This window comes from Lactuca serriola, chromosome 9 (genome assembly GCF_051521515.1).
Source record: "Lactuca serriola cultivar US96UC23 chromosome 9, Lser_US96UC23_V15, whole genome shotgun sequence".
NCBI classification, from domain to species: domain Eukaryota; kingdom Viridiplantae; phylum Streptophyta; class Magnoliopsida; order Asterales; family Asteraceae; genus Lactuca; species Lactuca serriola.
This window is the reverse complement of record NC_136416.1, coordinates 31258993-31281637: the sequence shown is the minus strand read 5'-3', so window position 1 is coordinate 31281637 and position 22645 is coordinate 31258993. Positions and strand designations below refer to the sequence as shown.

The window sequence follows — 22645 nt, the reverse complement described above, 5'->3', positions numbered from 1 at the left end:
ACCACATGAACAAAGAAGAGGCCCCCTAAGTAAGCTCCAAGGTCTCCTTCGGGTTGCTGAAAGCAACATCAAGGACAAGTCTGTTGCACCCACTCCCAATCCGCCTGCTGCTCCTGTTTTGGCCATTGGGCAAGGAAGAGGCAAGAAGAGGAAGGCTCCATCTAAGAGCCACCGCAAGGGAAAGTCCCGAGATGGTTCCTCCTCTAGTGGAACCAAAGTTGATCCTGCTAAGCCTAACCCTAACCCAAAGGAGGCAGAGTGCCATCATTGCCATAAAATAGGGCATTGGAAGAGAAGCTGCCCAGACTACCTGCAAGCCATAAGGGAAGGAAAGATCAAGCCGTCTTTCGCAGTTATATACACAATTAAATCTAACGATTCATCTCATGCTATTTCTTGGGTCCTTGATACCGTTTGTGGTTATCACATATGTTCGGAATTGCAAGGACTAAGAAGAAATAGGGATGTGGAGCATGGAAGAATAAATCTAATCATGGGGAACAGAAGATCGTCGCCTGTGACCAAGATTGGAGTGTATTCTTTAGTGCTTAGGAATGTTTTATGTTTAGATTTGAACAATTGTTGCTATTCGCCATAAATGGCAAGAAACATCATTTCATTTCATGGTTTGCTTAGACAAGGTTTTAGATTTTCTTTTAATAATGAGAATGGTTCTATTCTTGCTTATCTAAATGGTGTCTTATATTTTGAAGCAATACCGTGTAATGGAATTGTTATGATTGTAGATAACTTAGGAAATGATGTTTTATGCATGGATTCTTCCAATAGTATGGATAGAGCATCCTTGTGGCATTGTCGTCTTGGACATGTCAACAAGAAGCGCATAGCCCAACTCCAAAAGGATGGAGTGTTGGAGTCATTCGACCTTAGGGAAGATGACACATGCGAGTCTTGTTTGCTTGGGAAGATGACTAAGTCACCCTTCACTAGTACATGTGAAAGGGGTGAGGGTCTATTGGACCTCATACATATCGATGTATGTGGACCGTTTAGATCAACCACAAAGGATGGGAACCGCTTCTATGTGACTTTTACCGATGACTATAGTAGATATGGGTATATCTACTTAATCAAGCAAAAGTCAGAAACGTTTGAAAAGTTCAAAGAGTTCAAGAATGAAGTGGAGAATCAATTGGGCAGGAAAATCAAGATGCTTCGATCCGATCGAGGAGGAGAGTACCTAAGTCTTGAATTCCACGACTATCTCAAGGAGTGTGGAATAGTTTTACAATTGACGCCACCTAGGACACCGCAGTTGAATGGTGTGACAGAAAGGCGTAACCGAACCTTGTTAGACATGGTCCGCTCTATGATGAGTCGTGCTTCACTACCTATCTCATGTTGGGGGTATGCCTTAGAGACTGTCGCCCATATCCTTAACCGAGTCCCTACTAAGAAGGTTGCCAAAACACCTCACGAGATGTGGACAAGGAAAGCTCCCTCGTTAGCACATATCAAGGTTTGGGGTTGCGAGGCTTTCGTAAGACGAGATACTCACGAAAAGCTCGAACCTCGTAGTGAGCGATGTATTTTCATCGGCTACCCGCAGAAATCCTTTGGATATCTCTTCTATAGACCGAAGGACAATGTTGTCTTTGTTGCGAGGAGAGGAGTTTTCCGAGAGCGAGAACTCATAAGCCAAGGAGACAGTGGGAGGAAAATCGAGCTTGAAGAGATTCAAGAGTCGATAGATGAAGGAACCTCTACCGCTGGCACTCAACTCGAGGAGGAAACTCTGGTTGAACCGATTGACGAGTCCTTACCTCTTAGACGTTCCGAAATAGTTAGAGTTCAACCCCAGTTTTATGGTTTTCATATTACTACCGAAGGGGACACGTATATTAGTGATGGTACACTAATAAATCTAGATGAACCTAATAGCTATAAGGAAGCCATGGCATGCCCGGAGTCTGCGAAATGGAAAGAGGCAATGGACAGCGAGATCCAGTCCATGTATGACAACCAAGTTTGGAATTTGGTTGATAATGTGCCCGGACGTAAGACCGTTGGGTGCAAGTGGATCTTCTAGAAGAAGACCGACGTGGATGGAAACGTACACACATATTAGGCGCAATTGGTTGCGAAGGGCTTTACTCAAACTCTCGGAGTTGACTATGATGAGACCTTCTCACCAGTTGCGAAGATTAAGTCTATTAGAGTGATGCTAGCTATTGCCGTATTTCATGATTATGAGATTTGGCAAATGGATGTCAAAACCGCTTTCCTTAATGGGAAGTTGGCTGAGGATGTTTACATGGCTCAGCCAGAGGGTTTTGTCGACCCGAAGCATCCAAATAGAGTGTGTAAGCTTGAGAAGTCCATTTATGGACTTAAGCTAGCGTCTCGCAGATGGAATCTTTGCTTCGATGAGAAAGTCAAAGAGTTTGGATTTGTACGAAGCGAAGATGAATCATGTGTATATGTCAAAGCCAGTGGGAGTATAGTAAGCTTCCTCGTTCTGTATGTCGATGACATGCTACTTATAGGAAACGACGTCCCGACTCTGCAGGAGGTTAAGTCCTGGCTCGGGAAGTGCTTCGCTATGAAGGACCTCGGATAGGCTTCCTATATTTTGGGAATAAGGATAGTGAGAGAACGAAGTAAGAGACTAATAGGACTCAGTCAGAACACTTACTTAGGCAAAGTACTAAAACGTTTTAGTATGGAAAAATCGAAGAAGGGAGAATTACCGATACAAAGTAATGCCATGTTGAGTAAGACTCAAAGTCTGAGTACTGAAGCTGAAATAGTAGAAATGAGCCGAGTTCCATACGCTTCCGTAGTTGGCTCAATCATGTATGCTATGACTTGTACTCTCCCTGATGTAGCCTTTGCTTTGAGCATGGTTAGTAGATATCAAGGGAACCCTGGCAGAGCCCATTGGATTGCGGTAAAGAATATCCTTAAGTACCTTCGGAGGATGAAGGAATGGTTGAATGAACGAGATAAACCCTGATGACTATGCAGACTTAGTGTCGATTCCTTAGGATACTCCTTAGGAATGATTGAATGAACGAGGAATAGTTGAATCTTAGGGTAGATCCTTAAGAGTAAAGAAGATAATGGGGATGGGTAATTGGGTTGGTTGTTTGGTGTTTAACATAATAATTATATTATTGTGGGTTGAAAACCCTATGTACTCACCAGGGTTCTCAACTTGACCCACTCAAACTTATTTGTATCACAGGTGTCGATATGAAGTTACTTTACAGTGAGGGATTTAAAAGAGATGTAGATCACTAGTGTAAATGAATGTAAGTTCTGTTTATGCTTATGTTTCTGTATTGACGATGACATCCCAAATGTTTTAAAATGGATAAAAATACATTTCTTCAGAAATGCTTTGATAACGTGTTTATCATGTTTTTCTAGGAACAAATTCTGCAACATTTTTATTAAAAGAGGTACTCTGATTTTTATAAAGCAAAAACAAAATCGGTCTTTTATGGCCGTGAAAATGGGGATGCCACATCGTCGTCGTCATTGTCGAGGTTTATAGGTTGAGATTTAGATAATAAAACTTGAGATGGTTGTGAATTTTGTTGATGTTGAGAAGTTTGGGGTTGAAATTGCAGAGAAGGTTGTTGTTGAAAGGCTTGAAATTGGGGTTGAATGAATTGTGGTAGTTGTTGTTAGCAGTAGTAGTGTGGATGATATGGAAGATTGGTGAATAGAGGTTGTTGTTGAATTGGAGATGGTGCCAATTACATGTAGCTAAGATTCGCTAACGGACCATTTGGAGTGTTAGGGGTGTTTGAGGTGGGTAGGGTATTTTGGTTTGGATCCATAACAATATGTGGGGAAGGAATATTTTTTGGTGAATATGTGTGTTTTTGTTGAAAAAGTGTGTGTGTTTGAAATGAAAAAAAAGAGTGTTATATATAGAGAAAGTTGTAGTAATTAAATAATTAATTTTTTTTAATGTGTCAAACGGTCACAACAACGGTGAAAATGAAGAACCAATCAGATCAAGTGTCTTGTCCCGTCCTGGTGAGGACGCCACACTCAACCCACCGGAGGTGGGGGCGGTGTTCACGCATCTTAAGGGCTAACACGTCAGCATCCCATGCGTCTTCTCCTTACCACTCCGGACAACCTTAGAGTTGAGGGTGTCGTTCATGGACTTGACATAATGCTCGACAGTATTGTGGTGCCATCGTGGCAATGATTCCGCGATGTTGTGGTACCGAGAAAGGGGTGATTAGCGGGTTGAGTAAAGCATGTGTAATCTCTCTCTCTCTCTCTCTCTCTCTCTCTAAAATCATTTAACCATTATAAATACCCCTTTATATCATTTCAAAGCCGCACCTATTTTTCCATTCGATTTCATTTCACTCTTTGAATTTCATTCACTTTCAATCCAATTCATTTAAATTGGATGCTATTCCTAGTCATTTCGAAAAATGCATACAATGATCCGAACATGAAAAAATGATGTTGGCCAGAGCATACATTGACACTCTAAAAAATAATTAGGTAAATCAACAAAAATTGTCATATTTTTTGGGAAGAGTTATGGACCATTTTAAGCAACATTTTGGCGGTTCGGGTTGTTTAACGCATCAAATTGCTATATGCACTCAAAAGTTAAATAGTGTAATGTTATTTCCACCCACAAAATGGACACACGGGAGCCCAAAGTTTCTGACGAAGAAGTTTTAAATTTAACAAAATATGAGTATTGCAAACACCATAATATGAAAGAATTTTGTTACAAGACTACCTTGAATATTAAAAAAAAAAAAAAGTCATCATTTTTTTTAGAATTTAGTGATTGTAGTTGGATTTAATTTTTTGGTTTGTATTATTTTAAGTATTTCTTTCATTTTAATTGTTATTTTTAATTTTATTTTATAATTTTGTTGTTTTAAATTAACAAAAGTTAAATACAAAAATAAAAAAAAATTGAGTGGGTTGGGAGGGATAAGAAAAATGAGTTTTCATATGTTATATGATGGGGAAAATTAAAGATGTCATAGAGAAAAATTGATGTAACAATGATGTAACAAATAGATTGATAGTAGGTGAGCATATGCGGGTATCCATCTTAATTGTCTGGAACCGGAACAGGAATCGACAGTGCTTGAAATGTTAGAACTGGAATCAGGATCGATTATAGTGGTTCCCTATATATTGAAACTGATTGCGATTTTGGGTACCCGGTTTCGTGGAAATTTTTTTTAACTCAAATAAATTGTATTTGTTGCAAAGGTATGAGAAATTTGTCACAAATATGTGTAACTTTTATCCAAAGAAATTAGTTTTTTTCTTACAGGTAATGAATAAAAAAAATATATGTTTTCCACTTCTCACATATGATTGGGTTTGTGGAGGGATCGAACGAGATGGAATACATAAAAATACTAATTTGATATATTTTTTGTTGGGAATATGATACTGTAGCACAATTAACTTTTAACTTTGTCCCGATTTGATCATTAGAGATATTTTTTTGCACAATAGGTCATTTAACTTGCAAAATTGATGTCAATTACACCATTTTCAGCTAGGTTACAGGAACAACCCATATATTTCCTAACATGGAATGCCACATGTAATGTAAGTAGAGTCATTATTGTAGATTTAAGTCCATGTAGTAGTGGCATGTAAATTTTAATTATATTTTTTCATTACTGTCACGAAGCCAAATCACATTAAAAATCATATGTTATTATTCTTGAATCTTGAAGATCGCCACCATGGCTGACAAACATCAACAAGCCCTAAAGATCCAGAAAAACTGATGACATAATAATCAAAATGAAGTGCTTCAAATCTGGAAGAACCATTTAAATCATTTCAAAAAGAAGACCCTGAACTTCCAAAGCAAGATTAACACCAACATCAGTCGCCATATCGACGAGGATGATAGCCTCCACAAATACGCCGAACTCATCGCCTCTCACGATAAACAATCGCACCATGTGATTTAGCTCGTGAAGGGGTTCATCGAATGGGAGGCCCATGTCCTCGTTGCATCCATGACCATTGAAGAAATCTACAAAAGGACAAAGGATTTTAAGAATGAGGTATTCAGTAAGGTTCAACTATAACTAAACAAGTTCAGATTGTTGATCTACAATACCAATATGCAACAGATGTGTAACGCCCCATTTCTGGTATGTGATTTAAATATAGTATTTTTCTTTTCTTAAGAGGTACTCGGCGAGTCAGAAGCCCGACTCGTCGAGTAGAGTCGGGACTTGCACGCGTTTTTTAGTTGGCGACTCGACGAGTCCATATTCCGGACTCGGCGAGTCCGCTTGTCTAGATGAAACCCTAAATCCTAGGGTTTGTACCCTATTTAAACGTCATTATAGCCTCCCACCACAGCCTCTAGCACCTTTAGAGCATTTCCCCTGTAAACCCTAGCCCCCATTGTTGAGCTTGAGTGTGTTTGTGCTAGCTTGGAAGCTTTGGAAGAAAAGGAAGGAAAGAAGATCAAGAGGGGAAAGGAGGTTCAGATTCTAGTCTCCATTTGCTGCAAACTTTGGTAATAAAGTTAACACCTTGCTTGTTATTCCTTTAAACCCTCTTTTATGTTTGTTTATGCTTCTCTTGGAATCTTGGTTTGAGTCAAACTCGAATTTGAACTCTCTTTTGGATGGAAACCTTAGATGTGGACGTTATTGAACTCCAGGAGCTCAATATAGCCACCTTTATGCAATCATAGCCTAGTTCCAAACCCTAAGTGTTTATTGTTGGAGGATTTGGGTATTTAAGCCCCATTCTCTTGTGCATGCACGTAAAGTTGGAAACTTTACGTGTAAAACCAGTCCTAGAAGCTCAAATCTATGATTTGGAAGCACTGAAATCGACTAGAATCGACTGTATAATATTTGCATGCATGAGACTAGACGAGTCGTTCTTAGGACTCGGCGAGTCGGTTGATGCTCAAGAACAGACTCGACGAGTTGTTCATACAACTTGGCGAGTCACAGCCTGGACGTGTTCATATGATGAAGGAGAACTCAACGAGTTGTTCATATAACTCGGCGAGTCGGATGAAGTTAGACTCGATGTTAGCATCGAAGAAAAACTCGTCAAGTCTTTGCCAAACTCGACGAGTAGAAGCGGGTAGAAGATTAGAATGGATGTTAGGGACTCGGCGAGTTGGCAGCCCAACTCGGGGAGTCCGGTCAACTGAAAGTTGAATTTGACCAAGAAGTTGACTTGAACAGGGGTAAAATAGTCATGTTACCTTGAGAATAGTTATCAGTATCTGATTTAGTGTTTATGGGATTGTAGTCGGGGAGTTCCGGAGCAACAGTCAGCCAGTTCTAGATTTAGCATCTCACCAGCCAGCGTTACGAGGTGAGTTTCCTTCTAGTAGGAACGCTTCTACCGCCACAATGCCGGCCCATTTAGTCAGCAGTAGTTCTGGACTTCGGTCCAATGCAGTAGTTCAGTGTGCTTGATGTCTTTTTGATTCAAGCATGTCTTTGTGTTATGTGTTCCAGACTTCGGTCCGATGCAGTATACAGTTTATGTGTTATGTTAGTAGATATGATTATGCTATGCTAAGGTCAGTCAGTTTCTGGACTTCGGTCCGATGCAGTTCCCGGACTTCGGTCCAATGCAGAGGACAAGGCCCTAGTTAGTTTCCGGACTTCGGTCCGATGCAGTTTCCAGACTTCGGTCCGATGCAAAGGGCAAGGCCCTGGTTAGTTTCGGACTTCGGTCCAATGTAGTTTCCGGACTTCGGTCCGATGCAGAGGGCAAGGCCCTGGTTAGTTTTCGGACTTCGGTCCGATGCAGTTTTCGGACTTCGGTCCGATGCAGTTTCCGGACTACGGTCCGATACAGTTTCCGGATTTCGGTCTGATGCAGTGGGCAAGGCCCAGTATGTGCTTTATATGTTATTGTATGGTATATGGTAGTTTGGAGCAGCTCACTAAGCTTCGTTCTTACAGTTTCAGTTTTGGTTTCAAGTACTTCAGCTGGCAAGGGGAAGGGCTCGGGATGATGGCATGGCACCCACCACAGTTTTAGCCTGGGAGTTAAACTAGTTATTTTGTCATGATTTGACATCAGTTGTGATATGAACATATTTTATGATACTTTGAGACACACGAATTATGGTTTTATTATATGATATTTTGATATTATGGTTTTAGTAATGTGTTAAAACAAAAAAAAATTGGCTTGTATTTTTGCGATGTTTCAAGATGGTTGACGAACCTGGATACACTGCGCCACAATGCACACAAAACCGTAGGTTTCAGGCCTTGATCCATATTCAAAGGATGTGAGGCTAAGGTTTCGTACACCTTTAGCCTCCATCACTCTAGAGAGCCCTTACCTAAACCCTAAATTCACATCGTTTGCATTTTCAGCCATTCTTGAGTTGGTTCACACCTTGAAGGAAGGAAGAAAGCCTAAGGGAGCAAGGAAGCATCAAAGTAAGCTCATCACAATCTTTTAGTGTATTTCTCTAGACTCTTGTAAGTATTAAAAGTTAGATCTTTATGATTCATTTCTTTAGGACTTAGAAATCTAAGAAAATTTGGCCTTTTTTGAGAGTTTTTAGTGAGAGTTGGGAATAAAGTTTGCAACTTTATTACTCTCTAGGGTCCCAAGAGTACTATGTGTTTTCTGGTCTCACAACTTCATTTGGTGTTATGCATGGGGTTTTGGCACCATTTTTTCTTCATTTTGACCTAACTTGGTGGGTGACATGCATTAGACATGTACGTCCATTAAGTTACAATTTTTATAGACCATTAGGGTGCCATGAAGCCTTTTGGAAAGTATTAAGAACAATCTTAACGTATTAAGAACTTATCAAGGATTTTAATATGCCATCCAAGCCACAATACGATCAAGTGTTGACCACGGCACGGTGAGCGATTCATCATAATTTTTTAAGTGAGCCGAACGACGACATGGCTAGGGTATGGTCATTGCGCGGTGGTTTGAGAAAGTTGACCGTTGACTTTTTAACTAAGTTAAACTTTAGGTTTTTGGGTCATAGGTTGAGTGAGGTTTAACCTTTTATTATATAATTAGGTGGTTGTGGAGCTAACCTTCATATTTCTATGAGTGGTGGTGATTGTTTGACTATCTATTAGCTGAGTTTTCTCATTATACTATGTAGGACACACGGTGTTAGTGTATGTTTGCTGCCTTTGTGACTCATGCTTATATGTTTGTTTGTTTGTATGTTGGTGGGGCTCATTATCTGGACTGGGTCCAATCATGCTGGGGAGGGAGAGAGAGAGAGAGAGAGAGACTACTATCTAGACGGGGTCTAATTATTCTAGGTGGGGCCCATTATATGGACGGGGTCCAATTATTTAGGGCAAGGCCCGTTATTTTGTGATGTATGTTGTATCTTGGGAAACTCACTAAGGTTTGTGTTTCCGGTATAATTTTGAATGTTTCAGATACTTCCGGTAGCAAAGGGAAGAGTCATGCTTGATTGCATCGCATCTTCCAGAGATTTCGCACTATCTATTTTATTTTACTATGATGTTTTGATGATATTACATTTCATGTACTCCGATGTTTTGATGGGATTACACTTTATACTCTAATTATCTTTGATGGGATGAAAATGAACGATTTTATGTTTTATAAAAATAAAAAAATTTACTCTGAATTTTGAGACGTTACACCTAGTTGGAAGGGATGAAAGGGATGAAAGGGATGAATATATATACTCCACCCTTAGCAATAAATACCCTACTACTTTCATCACATTTTTCTGTTTATCACTCGAGATCAATTCTAACTTTAGAGGTACATCACATTAGCACATTTAATTATCATCATCTTATTAATTAGTTGATAATGATATTTTTTTTGAACGGCACTTGATAATGATATCTAGTCTTACAAGAAGAATACGAAGAAGAAGTCATATTAATGGTATCTAGTCTTACAGGAAGAATATGAAGAAGTCATATTGAGTTCTGAGTTGTAAGTTGGGAAATTGCCCTCACAACACAATTGTGTATTGCCTAATTATTTTTATTTTTGTATATTTTTTTTTTTATTTCTGTCGATTTTTTAAACAAGGTCCATTTATGTATTTTTTTTTAAACAAGGTCCTTTTATGTATTATTTTATGCAGGGACTAATTGTGTAAAATTTTTAAATAGGGACCACTTCTGCATTTTTTTAAACAAGAACTATTTTTTTTATTTTGTTAAACATGGAACATTTCTATATTTTTTTTAGACAAAATTGCAAAAATGATCTCTATGGTATGCATTTTTTTGGGGTTTTGGTTCAATCCACAACTTTTTTGGATTGGTGGTCCTTTTAGCCTAGTTTGACTGTGGTTTTGGTCCCTTGAAAAACTAAAAAGACTAAAATACCATTCTTGTATATTTTTTCTATTTAATTTAATGTTTTATTATTAATAAACATTGGGCCCCACCTCCCCCCCCCTCTCTCTCTCTCTCTCTCTCTCTCTCTCTCTCTCTTCTTTCTAATCATCTTCTTCCTCAAGAACAAATATGAAAATCTGGAGTGTGTGTTCTTTAAGAAGAAAACCAAGAAAATAAGGAGCAACTCTTCCTCTTCGTCTTCAAAACAATCAAAACGAGAGGGGGTCGGCACTGTAGGGCCGCTCCGACGACCTACTTCGTCTTCTGGTCCAATCATCTGCAACATAGGAAGGAAAAGAGGATTGATCGGGAATCAAACCAATAGTGACTGTCGGTGGTCCTGAGGAGTTCAATCAAGCAATAAGGGTGAAAATCGAGACTTATTGTGGTTGTGTTTGGTCTGTCAGTCAAACGAAAGGGAATGGGTCTTTGATTCCCATCTGATCAGAAACAAAAAGGGACTGCAAGCAACATCTTCTTTCTTTCTTCTTTTCCTGATTCGCTATCAAGCACGAAGAAGGAGTCGATTTTTCCGGCGGTTCAAGCCTTCAATCGGGGTTGTAGGGGTTGAGAAGGGTAGCAACAGCCGAAAAGGGTGCTTGTGGTGGTGTTTCTCGGCAGAAGGCGAAGGGAAGGGGATATGGAGGTGACGGTAGTGGGGAACCGGGAAAACATCACCGGTGATTCTATTTCTTTGACAAGGGAAGGAGACTAACGGGATGACAGTCGTTGAGAAGGTTGTGAGGGGTATGAGAACAGTACAACAGCAATTCCGAGCGTGTTTAACAGCGGGTTATGAGGTGCGGAGTGAACACTTGAATAAAATGAGTTTAACAGCATGTTTCACAATGAAGTTCAATTCTTGATTTAGACAAGGTATGAGGTGCGGAGTGAACACTTGAATAAAATGAGTTTAACAGCGGGTGTTGGGGCTGCTACTTCCGGCGAAGAATCACCGGTCCTTTCCTTCTTTTTCACTGGTTCTACAATGAGAGTGGGTGTTTTGGTTGATGGATTATCAGGAAGAGAGAGAAAGAGAGAGAAAGGTGGACCCGGCTTTATATTTAATAATAATAATAATTTTAAAAAGTGAAAGAAAAATGAAAATTAAATTCAATAAGGGTATAATAGTCTTTTTAGTTTGGACAGAGACCAAAACTACATGTAAAGTAGCTCAAAAGGACCACTAATCCAAAAATGTCATGATTTGGACTAAAACCCAAAAAATATGCATACCACAGGGACCATTTTTGCAATTTTGTCTTTTTTTAAAACATGAACCATTTATCTTGAAAGAAATAAAATTAATCCATATTATAGCATTGTCATCCAAATAGATTTAAATTTCGTTCTTTATTTATTTATATTAATTCATTTACTATGTATTATTTTTTGGTATTTTTAGTTTTCAACCCATATCCGTATAATATACGGGTTTTAACCTAATAAATAAACACATAACTGAAAATGCTTTTTATTTAACTTATTAATAATATACTAATATTCTAAACCGGATTTACAACATATAGTCTAAGGCGAAGAAGATGCAAGAGGTGGTTGTTGATACTAGTATGTTTGAGGTCATGTTGCATTGACTTCATGTCTCGAAACTTTTTTTTATTTCCATATCATATGGTGTTGTCTCTAGCTATGTGGATTTCTTTATGAAATGGTCCAAAAGTTGTTTGTTTCCTTGTTTAATAGTATTGATGATGGTTAAATTTTTTTCATAAATTCTCTTTTTAATTTCTAGATTTATTTATACCTAATTGGTTGTTGAGATAGAGAACAACCTTTATGAGATTTTTTTTCATCTAAGTTCAGACAAAATAAATACAGCCTTGAAGACATTTGTTTACAAGACATGTCAAAAACTATGTGAATAGACATATCAAAAACCATATTCACTTGATACAACTTAAGCATGAACTAACTTCTAGCCTTTTTAAATTTGGATGGTCGATGAATATTACTTTGGCTTGATAATAAATCGTTAATTAATTATCCATAGTCTATTTATAGAACTAATAGGGATAAGCTTCTTAGTTTGGTTTAATTGGATTTGACAATGCGATGTATCTAACATTTTCTTGCATCTCGATATGTTTAAACAGATTTGATAATATCATGACAAATTCAAGATTCTCATTCTCACCTTGATTCAAGCAATTTAATTTCTCTTTGAGAATATAAGAATGTATTAGATAATGTTGAATGTGATAAACCACTAGAAATATATACTTTACTATTTTTTTCTAGTTTTTTTATTCCTTTCTCGAAATTAATTCTAATTTCGAAAGGTATATGTAAATCATTTTATAACATTTTATTATCATTGTCTTACTCTTTATATAATAATAACTTTACTCTCTTTATATAATAATGATAACTTGCAAATGACATCTAGTTTGTATTAGGCTATATATAAATAAAGCCTTCTAGTCTTTCGTTTTATTCATTCTAAAGCTTTTATCTCTTCCATCGATTATTGTAATTCTTTTATACCTTCTCATGTAGACGACATTAATACATATCAGTGTTGGTGATTTTAGTGTCACCATATTATTTTTAGTGTAAGGGAATATACAGATTAACAATGAAGTTCAATTCTCGATTTAGACAAGTTATGAGGTGCGGAGTGAACACTTGAATAAAATGAGTTTAATCTTGGTTTGACTAAATGATAGGGGTCAAGCCCTCCCCCCCCCCCCCCCTGCGGGGTCCTACTGTAATTTAAATGTTATGGAAAAAAATTATTTTCGGAAAATATTCCCCATAATTATCATACGAACCATCATCCCTTATTTATGGGATAAAATCAACATTTAACGTTGATTGATACTTATCTTTGGTAATATATAAATCGTTGTTTACGGGCTCTTATCAGTGCCTTGATTTTGTGTTTGCTCCTTAAAGGATTATTCGCATAATCTGGATTTCGTGCAACCCAAACATAATGTCGAAATATCATCGGATACTAATCACACAATTCTTCGAGTAGATCCAAGTTATTGATTTCCAAAACCCTTTCTCCTCCCAAACCCTAACTAGTGGTATGTTCCTTGTGGATTTTCCCACAAGGGTTTCCACCTAAATATGTGTCTTGGGTGGCAATGGATTGACTCGAGGTTGAGTTTGGGTTGAACCCATTTATTATATGAATTGAGAATCTAACCCGACCCGGCATAACCTGGCCCAATCTATTTAATTAAATGAGTTTAAATTTCCAATTCAATCTAACTTGTTGTAGACTGTAAAGTGCTCCTAATAAACTAGTTGCTAAGATCTAAACGAACTCCTTATTGAGAATATGTATATAAAACTCTCGGTTCAACTATTCGCAAATACAACTATTCCCTTTATGATTACTTAGAACAATTTAAGAATATATTGCAAGAAAATTGATAATACTTCTGAGGTCCTAGTTGTCTATAGTTCGGCCATATAATTTCATTTAGCGAAATACTAAAAGCAAGTGCACAAGGCATAAGCAATGAGTTCAAACATTTTGAACTCCTTATTGAGAATATGTATACTAATAGTCGGTATTTATAAAACATTCAAAGAAGAAATTAAAAAACAAATATATATATATATATATATATATATATATATATATATATATATATATATAGAGAGAGAGAGAGAGAGAGAGAGAGAGAGAGAGAGCAAGAATTTGAATAGCATAACCTCATTAGAAACCGTTTTCAAATTACACAATCGGAATAAATTTGAGTTTTCAACATCTCATAAACCTGAATCCCCTTGGGGTGTCGATTCACTTTGTCTTTAATAAATTGTTTTTCTGAACAAGCAAGAATTGTGCTCAAAGCCATGGTATTAGTCACCCCTTGTTCTTTAAGCCAATTATACATCATACACCTAAGTTTAACTGTCTCAATAGCATAAGACAAAGAAGAAGGGTACCCACATAAACAAGTCAACTCATACCCCATCTCATTCACCAAAAACCCAATCTTCATTTCAAGAACTTCTTTCGTTTGGTTTACAATTTGAGGCGATGATTTAAGCATTTCCACCACATCTTTTCGGTCAAACCCCATGTTGACCAAACAATCAAATCGTTCTTGAAGCTCGCCAGCTCGCCCACGAAACCTCTTCAGGGCCCGCTTCATTTCATTTGAATCTTCCACAAATCCTAAGTCTAATAAAAACTTTGTTTTCTCTTCGGTGCAATCTTTTGATGAGGGAAGTGGTTTCACTTTTGTTCCAATTGCTAAATTCTTTAATTCTTGTGGGTTTTTCATGATGATGCCACAAAGTCGTTTTTTCCCTGAATTTAAGGAATTTAAAGCGGTTTTCACACCCTTTAAAGACCATGACCCGAGTAAATACGGGTGGGTGCAAAAAAGCTTTGCAATGTTGTCAACTTCCATTTCAATGTCCAATAGGAAATGATATGAACGCCTTAAATTGTAAAGACATTCTTCACCCTTAATTTCAGGGAATTTCATAAAAAACGACAGTATATTGGTTTTTGTAGCTCCAAATTTAGTCAAGAAACTGATAATTAAAACGGATGTAGTTCCTGAGTTATTCAATAAAAGGGTCGGGTGTTGATTGACTAATCTTCCTAATTGCTCGTTTTCACAGCCTAATCTTTTAAATAAGCACAAAAGCTCAAGAATATGTCTCCAATCGTATGAATTTTCCTCTGATAAATTCTCGATAAACCAACCATTCATAATCCCAGAACTCTTTAATTCCTTTACAACCTTAAGAACATCATGAATTGCATCTGGAATCAAAAGTGAAGGACATAAACCCACTAGCTTGATAACAGTGGATTGATCAAGAATGATGTTTTGAAGATCATGAAGACGTGATGATAAAACCCCGTGATTATATCTAAAAACATCTTTGGCTTCCTTGTAAATCTTTCCTATCTTATTGGGAGCAAATCCATATTGACAAAATACATGATAGTTCTCTAGCAACACATTGTCGTCACTTAGAAACATCAAGTTTCTAGGCAAAAAAGTTGAGAATTCATAAGGTTCCAAACCCATGCTCTCAAAAAAGGGCTCGAATTCGTTAATTGGATGGTATCTCAAGTATCGAGTAACAAATTGCCCAACATTTTCTTTATTCTTCACCCCTTTTAACAATTTTCCAAGAAATTTTGGTGAATTACGACTGATATTTTCCGCATCCACAAACTGCAAGCTTCGAGTGGAATGCAAGTAATCTAACAAAGCATCTTGAGCTTCTCGACAAGCTACACGAGACCACAAACCGCCATTTCCATCATCGGGTAACAAATCATTCAAATTTTGACCGTTTTTGGTCTTACAAGCGGCTTTTGTGGTATAAAACCTAGGGTTTTGGGTATCATGGTATGACCCATTTGGGCGAATCGATTTTGTTGAAGATATGAAGCGGTTTCCAGTCAAATCAACAAATACCCATCGGAGGAAAGATGATCTTTTAAGATTCTGTATATGATACATCAATAGTTTTTTAAGATTTTGGCAAGATATTGATGAATGTGGGGTTTACTAGAAAGCCAAATTACTTTATCTTTGTGTAAGAAGATGAAGAGACGATGGAGAGGAGGATTTACCTTGGTATCCATATGGTTTTCGTTAGATGGAGAGCTCTGATTGTCGCCATCGTTGTGGGTTTATGAATTCTAGTGCAGTGGCTGGTACCATTAGAGAGGCTCTCATCCAGGGTTTATGGGTTTTGCATTTTGCGACCATTTGTATATTCTTTTCTATCCCTCAACTTTAGGGGAAGACATGTAGGCCCTTGTAGTATACGAAACAATGGTTTAAAAACCGGTTTGAACCGGCCGGTTGGACCGGGAACCGGAAGAGGGAGCGGTTTAACTATCACCGGTTTTACATTGATTTCTAAACCGGATTGAACCGGCCGATTTTTAGAAAAAACGGTCGAACCGGTCAAAATAAATCGGTTCAACCGAATAAAAACACATGAAAAAGAACCATTTCCATAATAAACTTTGGTGATTTTTTTTCAAATCTATTTAGTTTTCTCTAAATAAAAACATATGGTAAATGTTATAAATTTTTTTGATGTGTTTGTATTCATCAAAACTATATTTCGTTTCGGTATTATACTTTATTTTCTTTTTGACGTATATGGATTGATGTAAAACACTAAAACTTATAGTTATGTGTTATTTTAATGTATTTGAATTCATCTACAACTTATTTTTATATGTATTTTTAGTGTTTGAACTTGTAAACATCAGATTCATAATTCTTATATGTATGTATGTGTTGGAAAATAGAAAAATACATGAAAATATAGAAACCGGTTCACCCGGCGGTCGAACCGGTTAAACCGGGAACCGGTCACCATACCGGTTCAACTAAAAAACCGGTTTTTAAAACATTGATACGAAATGAGATAGATATTCCTCATTTTGATTCTTTTATCATGGAGAGTGGAGATTATTAGGGTGTGAGGAGCATGGGTCTATTGAGAAGGAAGTAGTAAGATAATTAGATTAGACTTGAAGGAGTTAACCTTACCGAGGATATGACCTCAAATAGAAAATGAAAGCTTAGAACCAGAGGCCAGAGGTATTGGAGTACATGGAGGAAGTCTAAGGTCTAGCTTTCGTTCCAATATAAGTGTTTTGCCAGCCAATTTCTCACATTCTTAGTTTTGTTTTCCTATTTACTTAAACCATGTGCAACTAGTATCTACTTTCAACTTACTTCCTATATATACTTTCACGACTTGCGTATTTATCATGTTTTACTTGTTACATATCATTCATTTTCATGTACAGTTTTTTGTTTTCTTTTTATGGTCTCTTCATTCAGACATATTCCACTTTAATTCATATAGGTTTGATGTTTTTAGTGTAGAGACGTTGTGCAGGGATTATTTCAATGTGGGTGCTATTTCAAATATTTACTTTTATTTATTTGTTTGTATTTATTATTTTTATTTTCCATTGAAGGTCTCCTACGAAAGCAGTCTCTCAACCTTATTTTGGATGATGTCGACCATCCTACCTCCCCGTTACCCCATTTGTATGAGATCAAGTTAATCCCCTTACCCCATTTGTATGAGATCAAGTTAATGTTGTTGTTTTTCCTAGTTCTAGCATGCCATGAAGCCAACTCCAACTCCAACTCCAACTAGTGCATTAAAAAAATACATCAAATTTGGTGCAATTTATATATTTCTTTTTCCATCAAGTATACACTATTATTACCATGTTGGAAATCATTTATTTAATATAAAATTATTGTTATTATCATTATCATTATAGAACTTAGAGTATCTACAATGGTTAAGTTATACTAAAACTTGAAACTATTGTCACATCGTTCTAAAAACTTTAACCTCTAATAGTTAACGTTTTTTTATAAAAATTTAATTAATTCAATCATATCGATCTAAAATGTTCTATAAAACCATTTTATACAAATATTCACTTTTTAGACAAACATCGTATTTTAATTTCTTATAAATATTACAATATATTATTTCAAAAGAAATGTATTACAACATATCGTTCAGAAAAATTAATACAAACAATTATTATGGAATAGTCATAAAAAAGATTGAAAAAAATTATATAATCATTATAATTTTATATTTCATACATAAAATGTCGTTAAATATTTAATAGAAATAATTAAGTAGTATATAAGTAAATAAATATTTAAAACTAAAATATATTTAAGAGGATAAAATAAAATATAGCTAAAGTATGATGGAATTAAATGACAAAACATAAAAATATATTGACCATTCAATATATATTGAATGGTCAATGGAAAAATAAACAATAAGTTGTATGTTACAATGGTAATAAGTGATTAATATAAAAAAATGTCAACTGTAATAAGTTTTATAAAAAAAATCTCAATTGGAGATACTCTTATTAACTTATAAAACTATGGATTTATACAACCTATATGCTTTCTCCATCACAATAAGAGATAAACTCATAAGTATGTCATTTCACAAACTATATGCAATCAAAAAGCCCAAAACCATACGTATATTTTTCCCACAAACAACTATGATCAACCATAGGTGTCGGCAACTACCACCCATCTGCCGTTCTTAAAAAATACCATTCAACTCTTAACTACCATCAAGGTGGTATAATAATGATCACTAGAAAATTAAGCATTTTAAAAGGAGTTGTCCTAGGTTCGAATCTCGCAAGAATCAACATTGAGATGACCAATTGTCCCAAAACATAAACACAACTCTCTTCTATCAAGCTCTCACTTTTTTCATAACATTAAGTGGGTTTCTCCTATGTAGGTGTAACATCCCAAAAATCAGAGTAAAATTTTCATTTTTCAAACACATCCCAATAACCATAATTGTTTACAAAACATTGTTTCAAAAGTGATGGTCAATAATCAGGGTATCCCAAAATCCAAATAAAATAAAATCCGAAGGGTGTGATCCGCTTCAGGAAGAGGGGAAAACTGGGTCCACGTTATATTGGGCCGTTCAGGATTATTGTCAGGGTTGGCAAGGTAGCTTACATGCTAGAGCTATCGGAGGAGCTTAGTCGGATACACAGCACATTACACGTTTCTCAGCTGCGAAAGTGCATTATGGATCAAGAGGAGGTGGTGCCGCTGGATGATACTCAGGTTGATGAATGTCTGAATTACGTAGAGAAGCCTGTGGCCATACTGGAGAAAAAGATGAAGATCCTGAGAAATAAGGAGATACCTTTGGTGAAGGTACATTGGGAGCATCGGAGGGGGTCTGAGTGGACATGGGAGACGGAGGCTGAAATGCAGGAGCATTACCCAGAGTTATTCGTTGCAACAGACTTCGATGACGAAATCTAGTTCAAGTGGGGGAGAATTGTAACGCCCCGTTTCTCAGGTATTGATTTAATGTGTGAGTTTATTGATTTCAAGGGCTACTCGATGAGTTGATTTCCCTACTCGTCGAGTAGCAGCAGGTTCGTCCATGTGTTTTAATGATCTACTCGCCGAGTCCAAGAAGGGACTCGACGAGTAGGAGCTGGCATATGAAACCCTAAATCTCGAGGTTTTGCACCATATTTAAAGGATCATTGGCCTCCCCCAGCCTCCCCTTTATTGCTTCTTGTCCCTCTCAAACCCTAATCGAGTGTGTGTGTTCCATTGGTGTGTTTTTGAGCTTGGAAGAGGATTTTGTGGAGAAAGGAGCTTGGAGAGCAAGTATTAAGAAGCAAGGAGCTTGTGGGATCCGAAATCTACCTTATTGGGCACCTTCTGGAAGGTATAAATCGTTACCCTGACCTCATTTCATTATAGATCCCCTCTTTGGACAAATCCTAGGGTTTTCATGGTATGATTGGAAGCTTTTCTTGTGTGCAAGCTCAGATCTGAAGTTGTAACTTCAGAACTGAGCACCCTTGGGCTTCTTAGTCCATAAAGTTTCCAGCTTATGCAAGGATGAGACTCTCCCAAGGTGTAAAGCTCCATTGGAAGCTTAGATCGGTCATTTAGGGCCTTTAGAGCCTTGCATGTGCGTAATGTTTGCAACTTTACGTGATAAACGTGCCTTAGAAGCTTGGATCTGTAATCTGGAACCTTGCCATGGCTGAAAAAGCGTCTGGATGGTTAATAGTCTGCAAGGGCTCGGCGAGTTGGATGAACAACTCGACGAGCCCGTTGAAGATGGTCATGAACTCGACGAGTTGATGAACAACTCGACGAGTCCGTCGAAGATTGCCTTGAACTCGGTGAATCGTTCGAAGACTCGGCGAGTCGGCTAGGGTTTCTCCCAATTCCTAGACACGTATGAACTCGGCGATTTAAAGGGGAAATCGACGAGCCAGTCAAGGATTTCATGACTTCTCGAGTTCAGGAAGGACTCGACGAGTCGGTGAACTGCACTCGACGAGTCGAGTCAACATGGACTGTTGACTTTGATTGTGGACTTTGACTTGGACCAAGGGTTGACCAGTTGACTTTTGAGGGTATTCTGGTAATTCAGAGATTTATGAAAAAGGGTTTTATGGTAACTATAGGTGGTGGAGTTCGTGTTGGTGATTTGAGAGTTGAGCTTTCTAGTTTCAGACGTCAGTTACAAGGTGAGTTATCCTCACTATATCAACAGGGTCTAAGGCACCAAGGTCGGCCCTTATGGATTTGTATCTTGATTATTATTTAATATGTGCATTGTTTCGCATCCTGTTAGTTAGGATGGTGATATGCTTATGCTTAGTGATCAGGTTCGGTTGATACCCTAGTTATAGGATTATGCTATGATATGACCTGGGTAGGTCGGTGTGTTGGTTTAGGACATTGTTATGCTATTGATCTGTTAGATCAGTTTGTCCGTTATTATGGTAGCCTATGAATGTATGTGCACATGTCGTTTGATTTGGGTGTTGGGTTGAGGCGGTCCTACTTTGTGCTGAAGGCCAACATACCCAGGGCAGTCCGGATAGACTACAAAACCCAAGAGGGTATGTTAGTCAGACCGAAGGCCCGACGAGCGGTCCGGATAGGCTGGAGGCCCCACGAGGCGTTCCAGACGTACCGAAGGCTCAGAGAGCGGTCTAGATAGACTGAAGGCCTGCGAGGCAGACCAGTCAGGCTGAAGGCTCATTATGCTTGTTGTTTGTGTGTGTGTGTGTGTATATATATATGGCATGGTTATGTGGTTGGTATTTTGGGGGATAGCTCACTAAGCTTTCGGGCTTACAGTTTCAGTTGTTGTTTCAGGTACCTCTGGTGATCGCGGGAAGGCGAAGGCATGATCGTACTGCTCCTCTCGTTGTTATGACTTTTATGATTTGATAATGGGATACTTTGATAACTTTATTTTGAAAACAAACTATGTAATGATTTAATGGATTAAAATGTTTTTAAAAGTTTAAATTGGCTTGAATTTTTGGGTGTTACAAAGGTTCTGAGAGTGGTTCGGATAGAATGAAGGCCCGGTGACGGCGGTCCAGTCATACTGCATACTTTATATTCATGTTGTTGTTATGATATGGTTATGGTTTTTATGGCATTGCTATTTTGGGGGAACTCAGGCTTACAGTTTTGGATTTTGTTTCAGGTACTTCAGATGATCGCGGGAAGGCGAAGGCTTGATCGTGCACCTCCTCACGTTTTATTATTTTGATTTTTGGGATACTCTGATATGAAACTATTTTGAAAACAATTTATAATAAATAATGGTTTTTGAATGCTTAAAAAAAGTTTTAAATTTTCATGAATTTTATGGATGTTACAAGCTTAGTGAGTTTCCCCAAAGTACAACCCCACAAACATGTAATCAAACAGATATCGGGTCCACAACCTCCCAGTTGGATTACCCCTAACCCACAACCTTTCGGTTGGAATGCCCCAACTTACAACCTTTGGTTTGGATTTCCAATACATATTGGGTCTACAATCTCCTGGTTGGATTACCCCACGTCCCACAACCTTTCGGTTGGAATGCACCGACCCACAACCTTTGGGTTGGAATGCCCCGGTCTATCTCCTCCAAAATTGAAAAGCTTCAGGATGATCTGGCTATAGAGAACAAAATCATGGATCAACTCGCTGTTAAAACTGAAAAGGCGAAGGTTCTCTCATTGAAATTATCTCATGCGAACTCACAAATTGATACGCTCAAGTCCAAAAAATCTATGATCAAGAGTTGTGTTGCTAATGTCAATGCTCACCTGCATACTCTCATCGAGACTCGTGATTCTCTTCTCACAGTCTCTGTTCGTCAGCGTCTTGCTGAGAAATTGAAGCCCATGTTCTCCATGCTTGACCGAATTGAGGGTGTTTTGTAATCTTCTATTCCTAAACAAGGAGGAGAACAACTTTTGGTGTTGGCAAAGCAACTGATGGTGGTGATGAGCATGAACAAAAACCACCAAAGGATAATGTAGCTTCGACATCAAGAGGAAAAGAAAAAAATGGTTGTTGATAATGATGAGGAAGAAGAAGATGAAAATGAAAATATAAGACGGAAGGCTCGCCGTGCAGAAAGTGACGAAAATTATCGAATTGTCCAGGAAGCTGAAGAAAAAGAAAGGAAAGCCCGTGAAGCCCAAGTCACTCTGGACACTTAAAAGCTTCTTTTTCCTGTGTGGTCTTTGGAATGCATTTTGAATGAAGCCATTGATAATCCAAATACTTCTTGGCTTGAGCATGTAGTATCGTTTGATTTGGAGAACTCTCTGGATTCGCAGCTTGATCTTCCAATCTCACCGAAGGCCTTTCAGTTTCGTATTTTTGACAAGATTGCAAACGTTTCTCTTTCTAACAATGATGTTGATCAGATGCTCTTCTCGATTTATCTTAAGAACA

At 37.7% G+C, this 22645-nt stretch overlaps 1 protein-coding gene across 2 annotated transcripts; it reads right to left on the bottom strand.

The window, feature by feature from the left end:
• Positions 1-14019: 14019 nt before the first annotated feature.
• Positions 14020-16059, bottom strand: LOC145074832 (transcription termination factor MTEF18, mitochondrial-like). 2 transcript variants are annotated; one of them, XM_079021156.1, is made up of 2 exons: positions 15940-16059; positions 14020-15811 (listed from the first exon to the last, which is right to left on the bottom strand). In XM_079021156.1, exons 1-2 carry the CDS (start codon positions 15949-15951, stop codon positions 14063-14065), a joined length of 1761 nt encoding a protein of 586 aa, XP_078877282.1. In that variant the 5' UTR covers positions 15952-16059; the 3' UTR covers positions 14020-14062. The 2 variants fall into 2 exon arrangements, with proteins under 2 accessions (XP_078877282.1, XP_078877281.1); XM_079021155.1 differs by having other exon boundaries at positions 14020-16059.
• Positions 16060-22645: the final 6586 nt, after the last annotated feature.

What these genes read in the sequence shown, in the direction of transcription:
- LOC145074832 (XM_079021155.1), bottom strand. Translation starts at nt 15,826, where the DNA reads ATGTATCATATACAGAATCTTAAAAGATCATCTTTCCTCCGATGGGTA.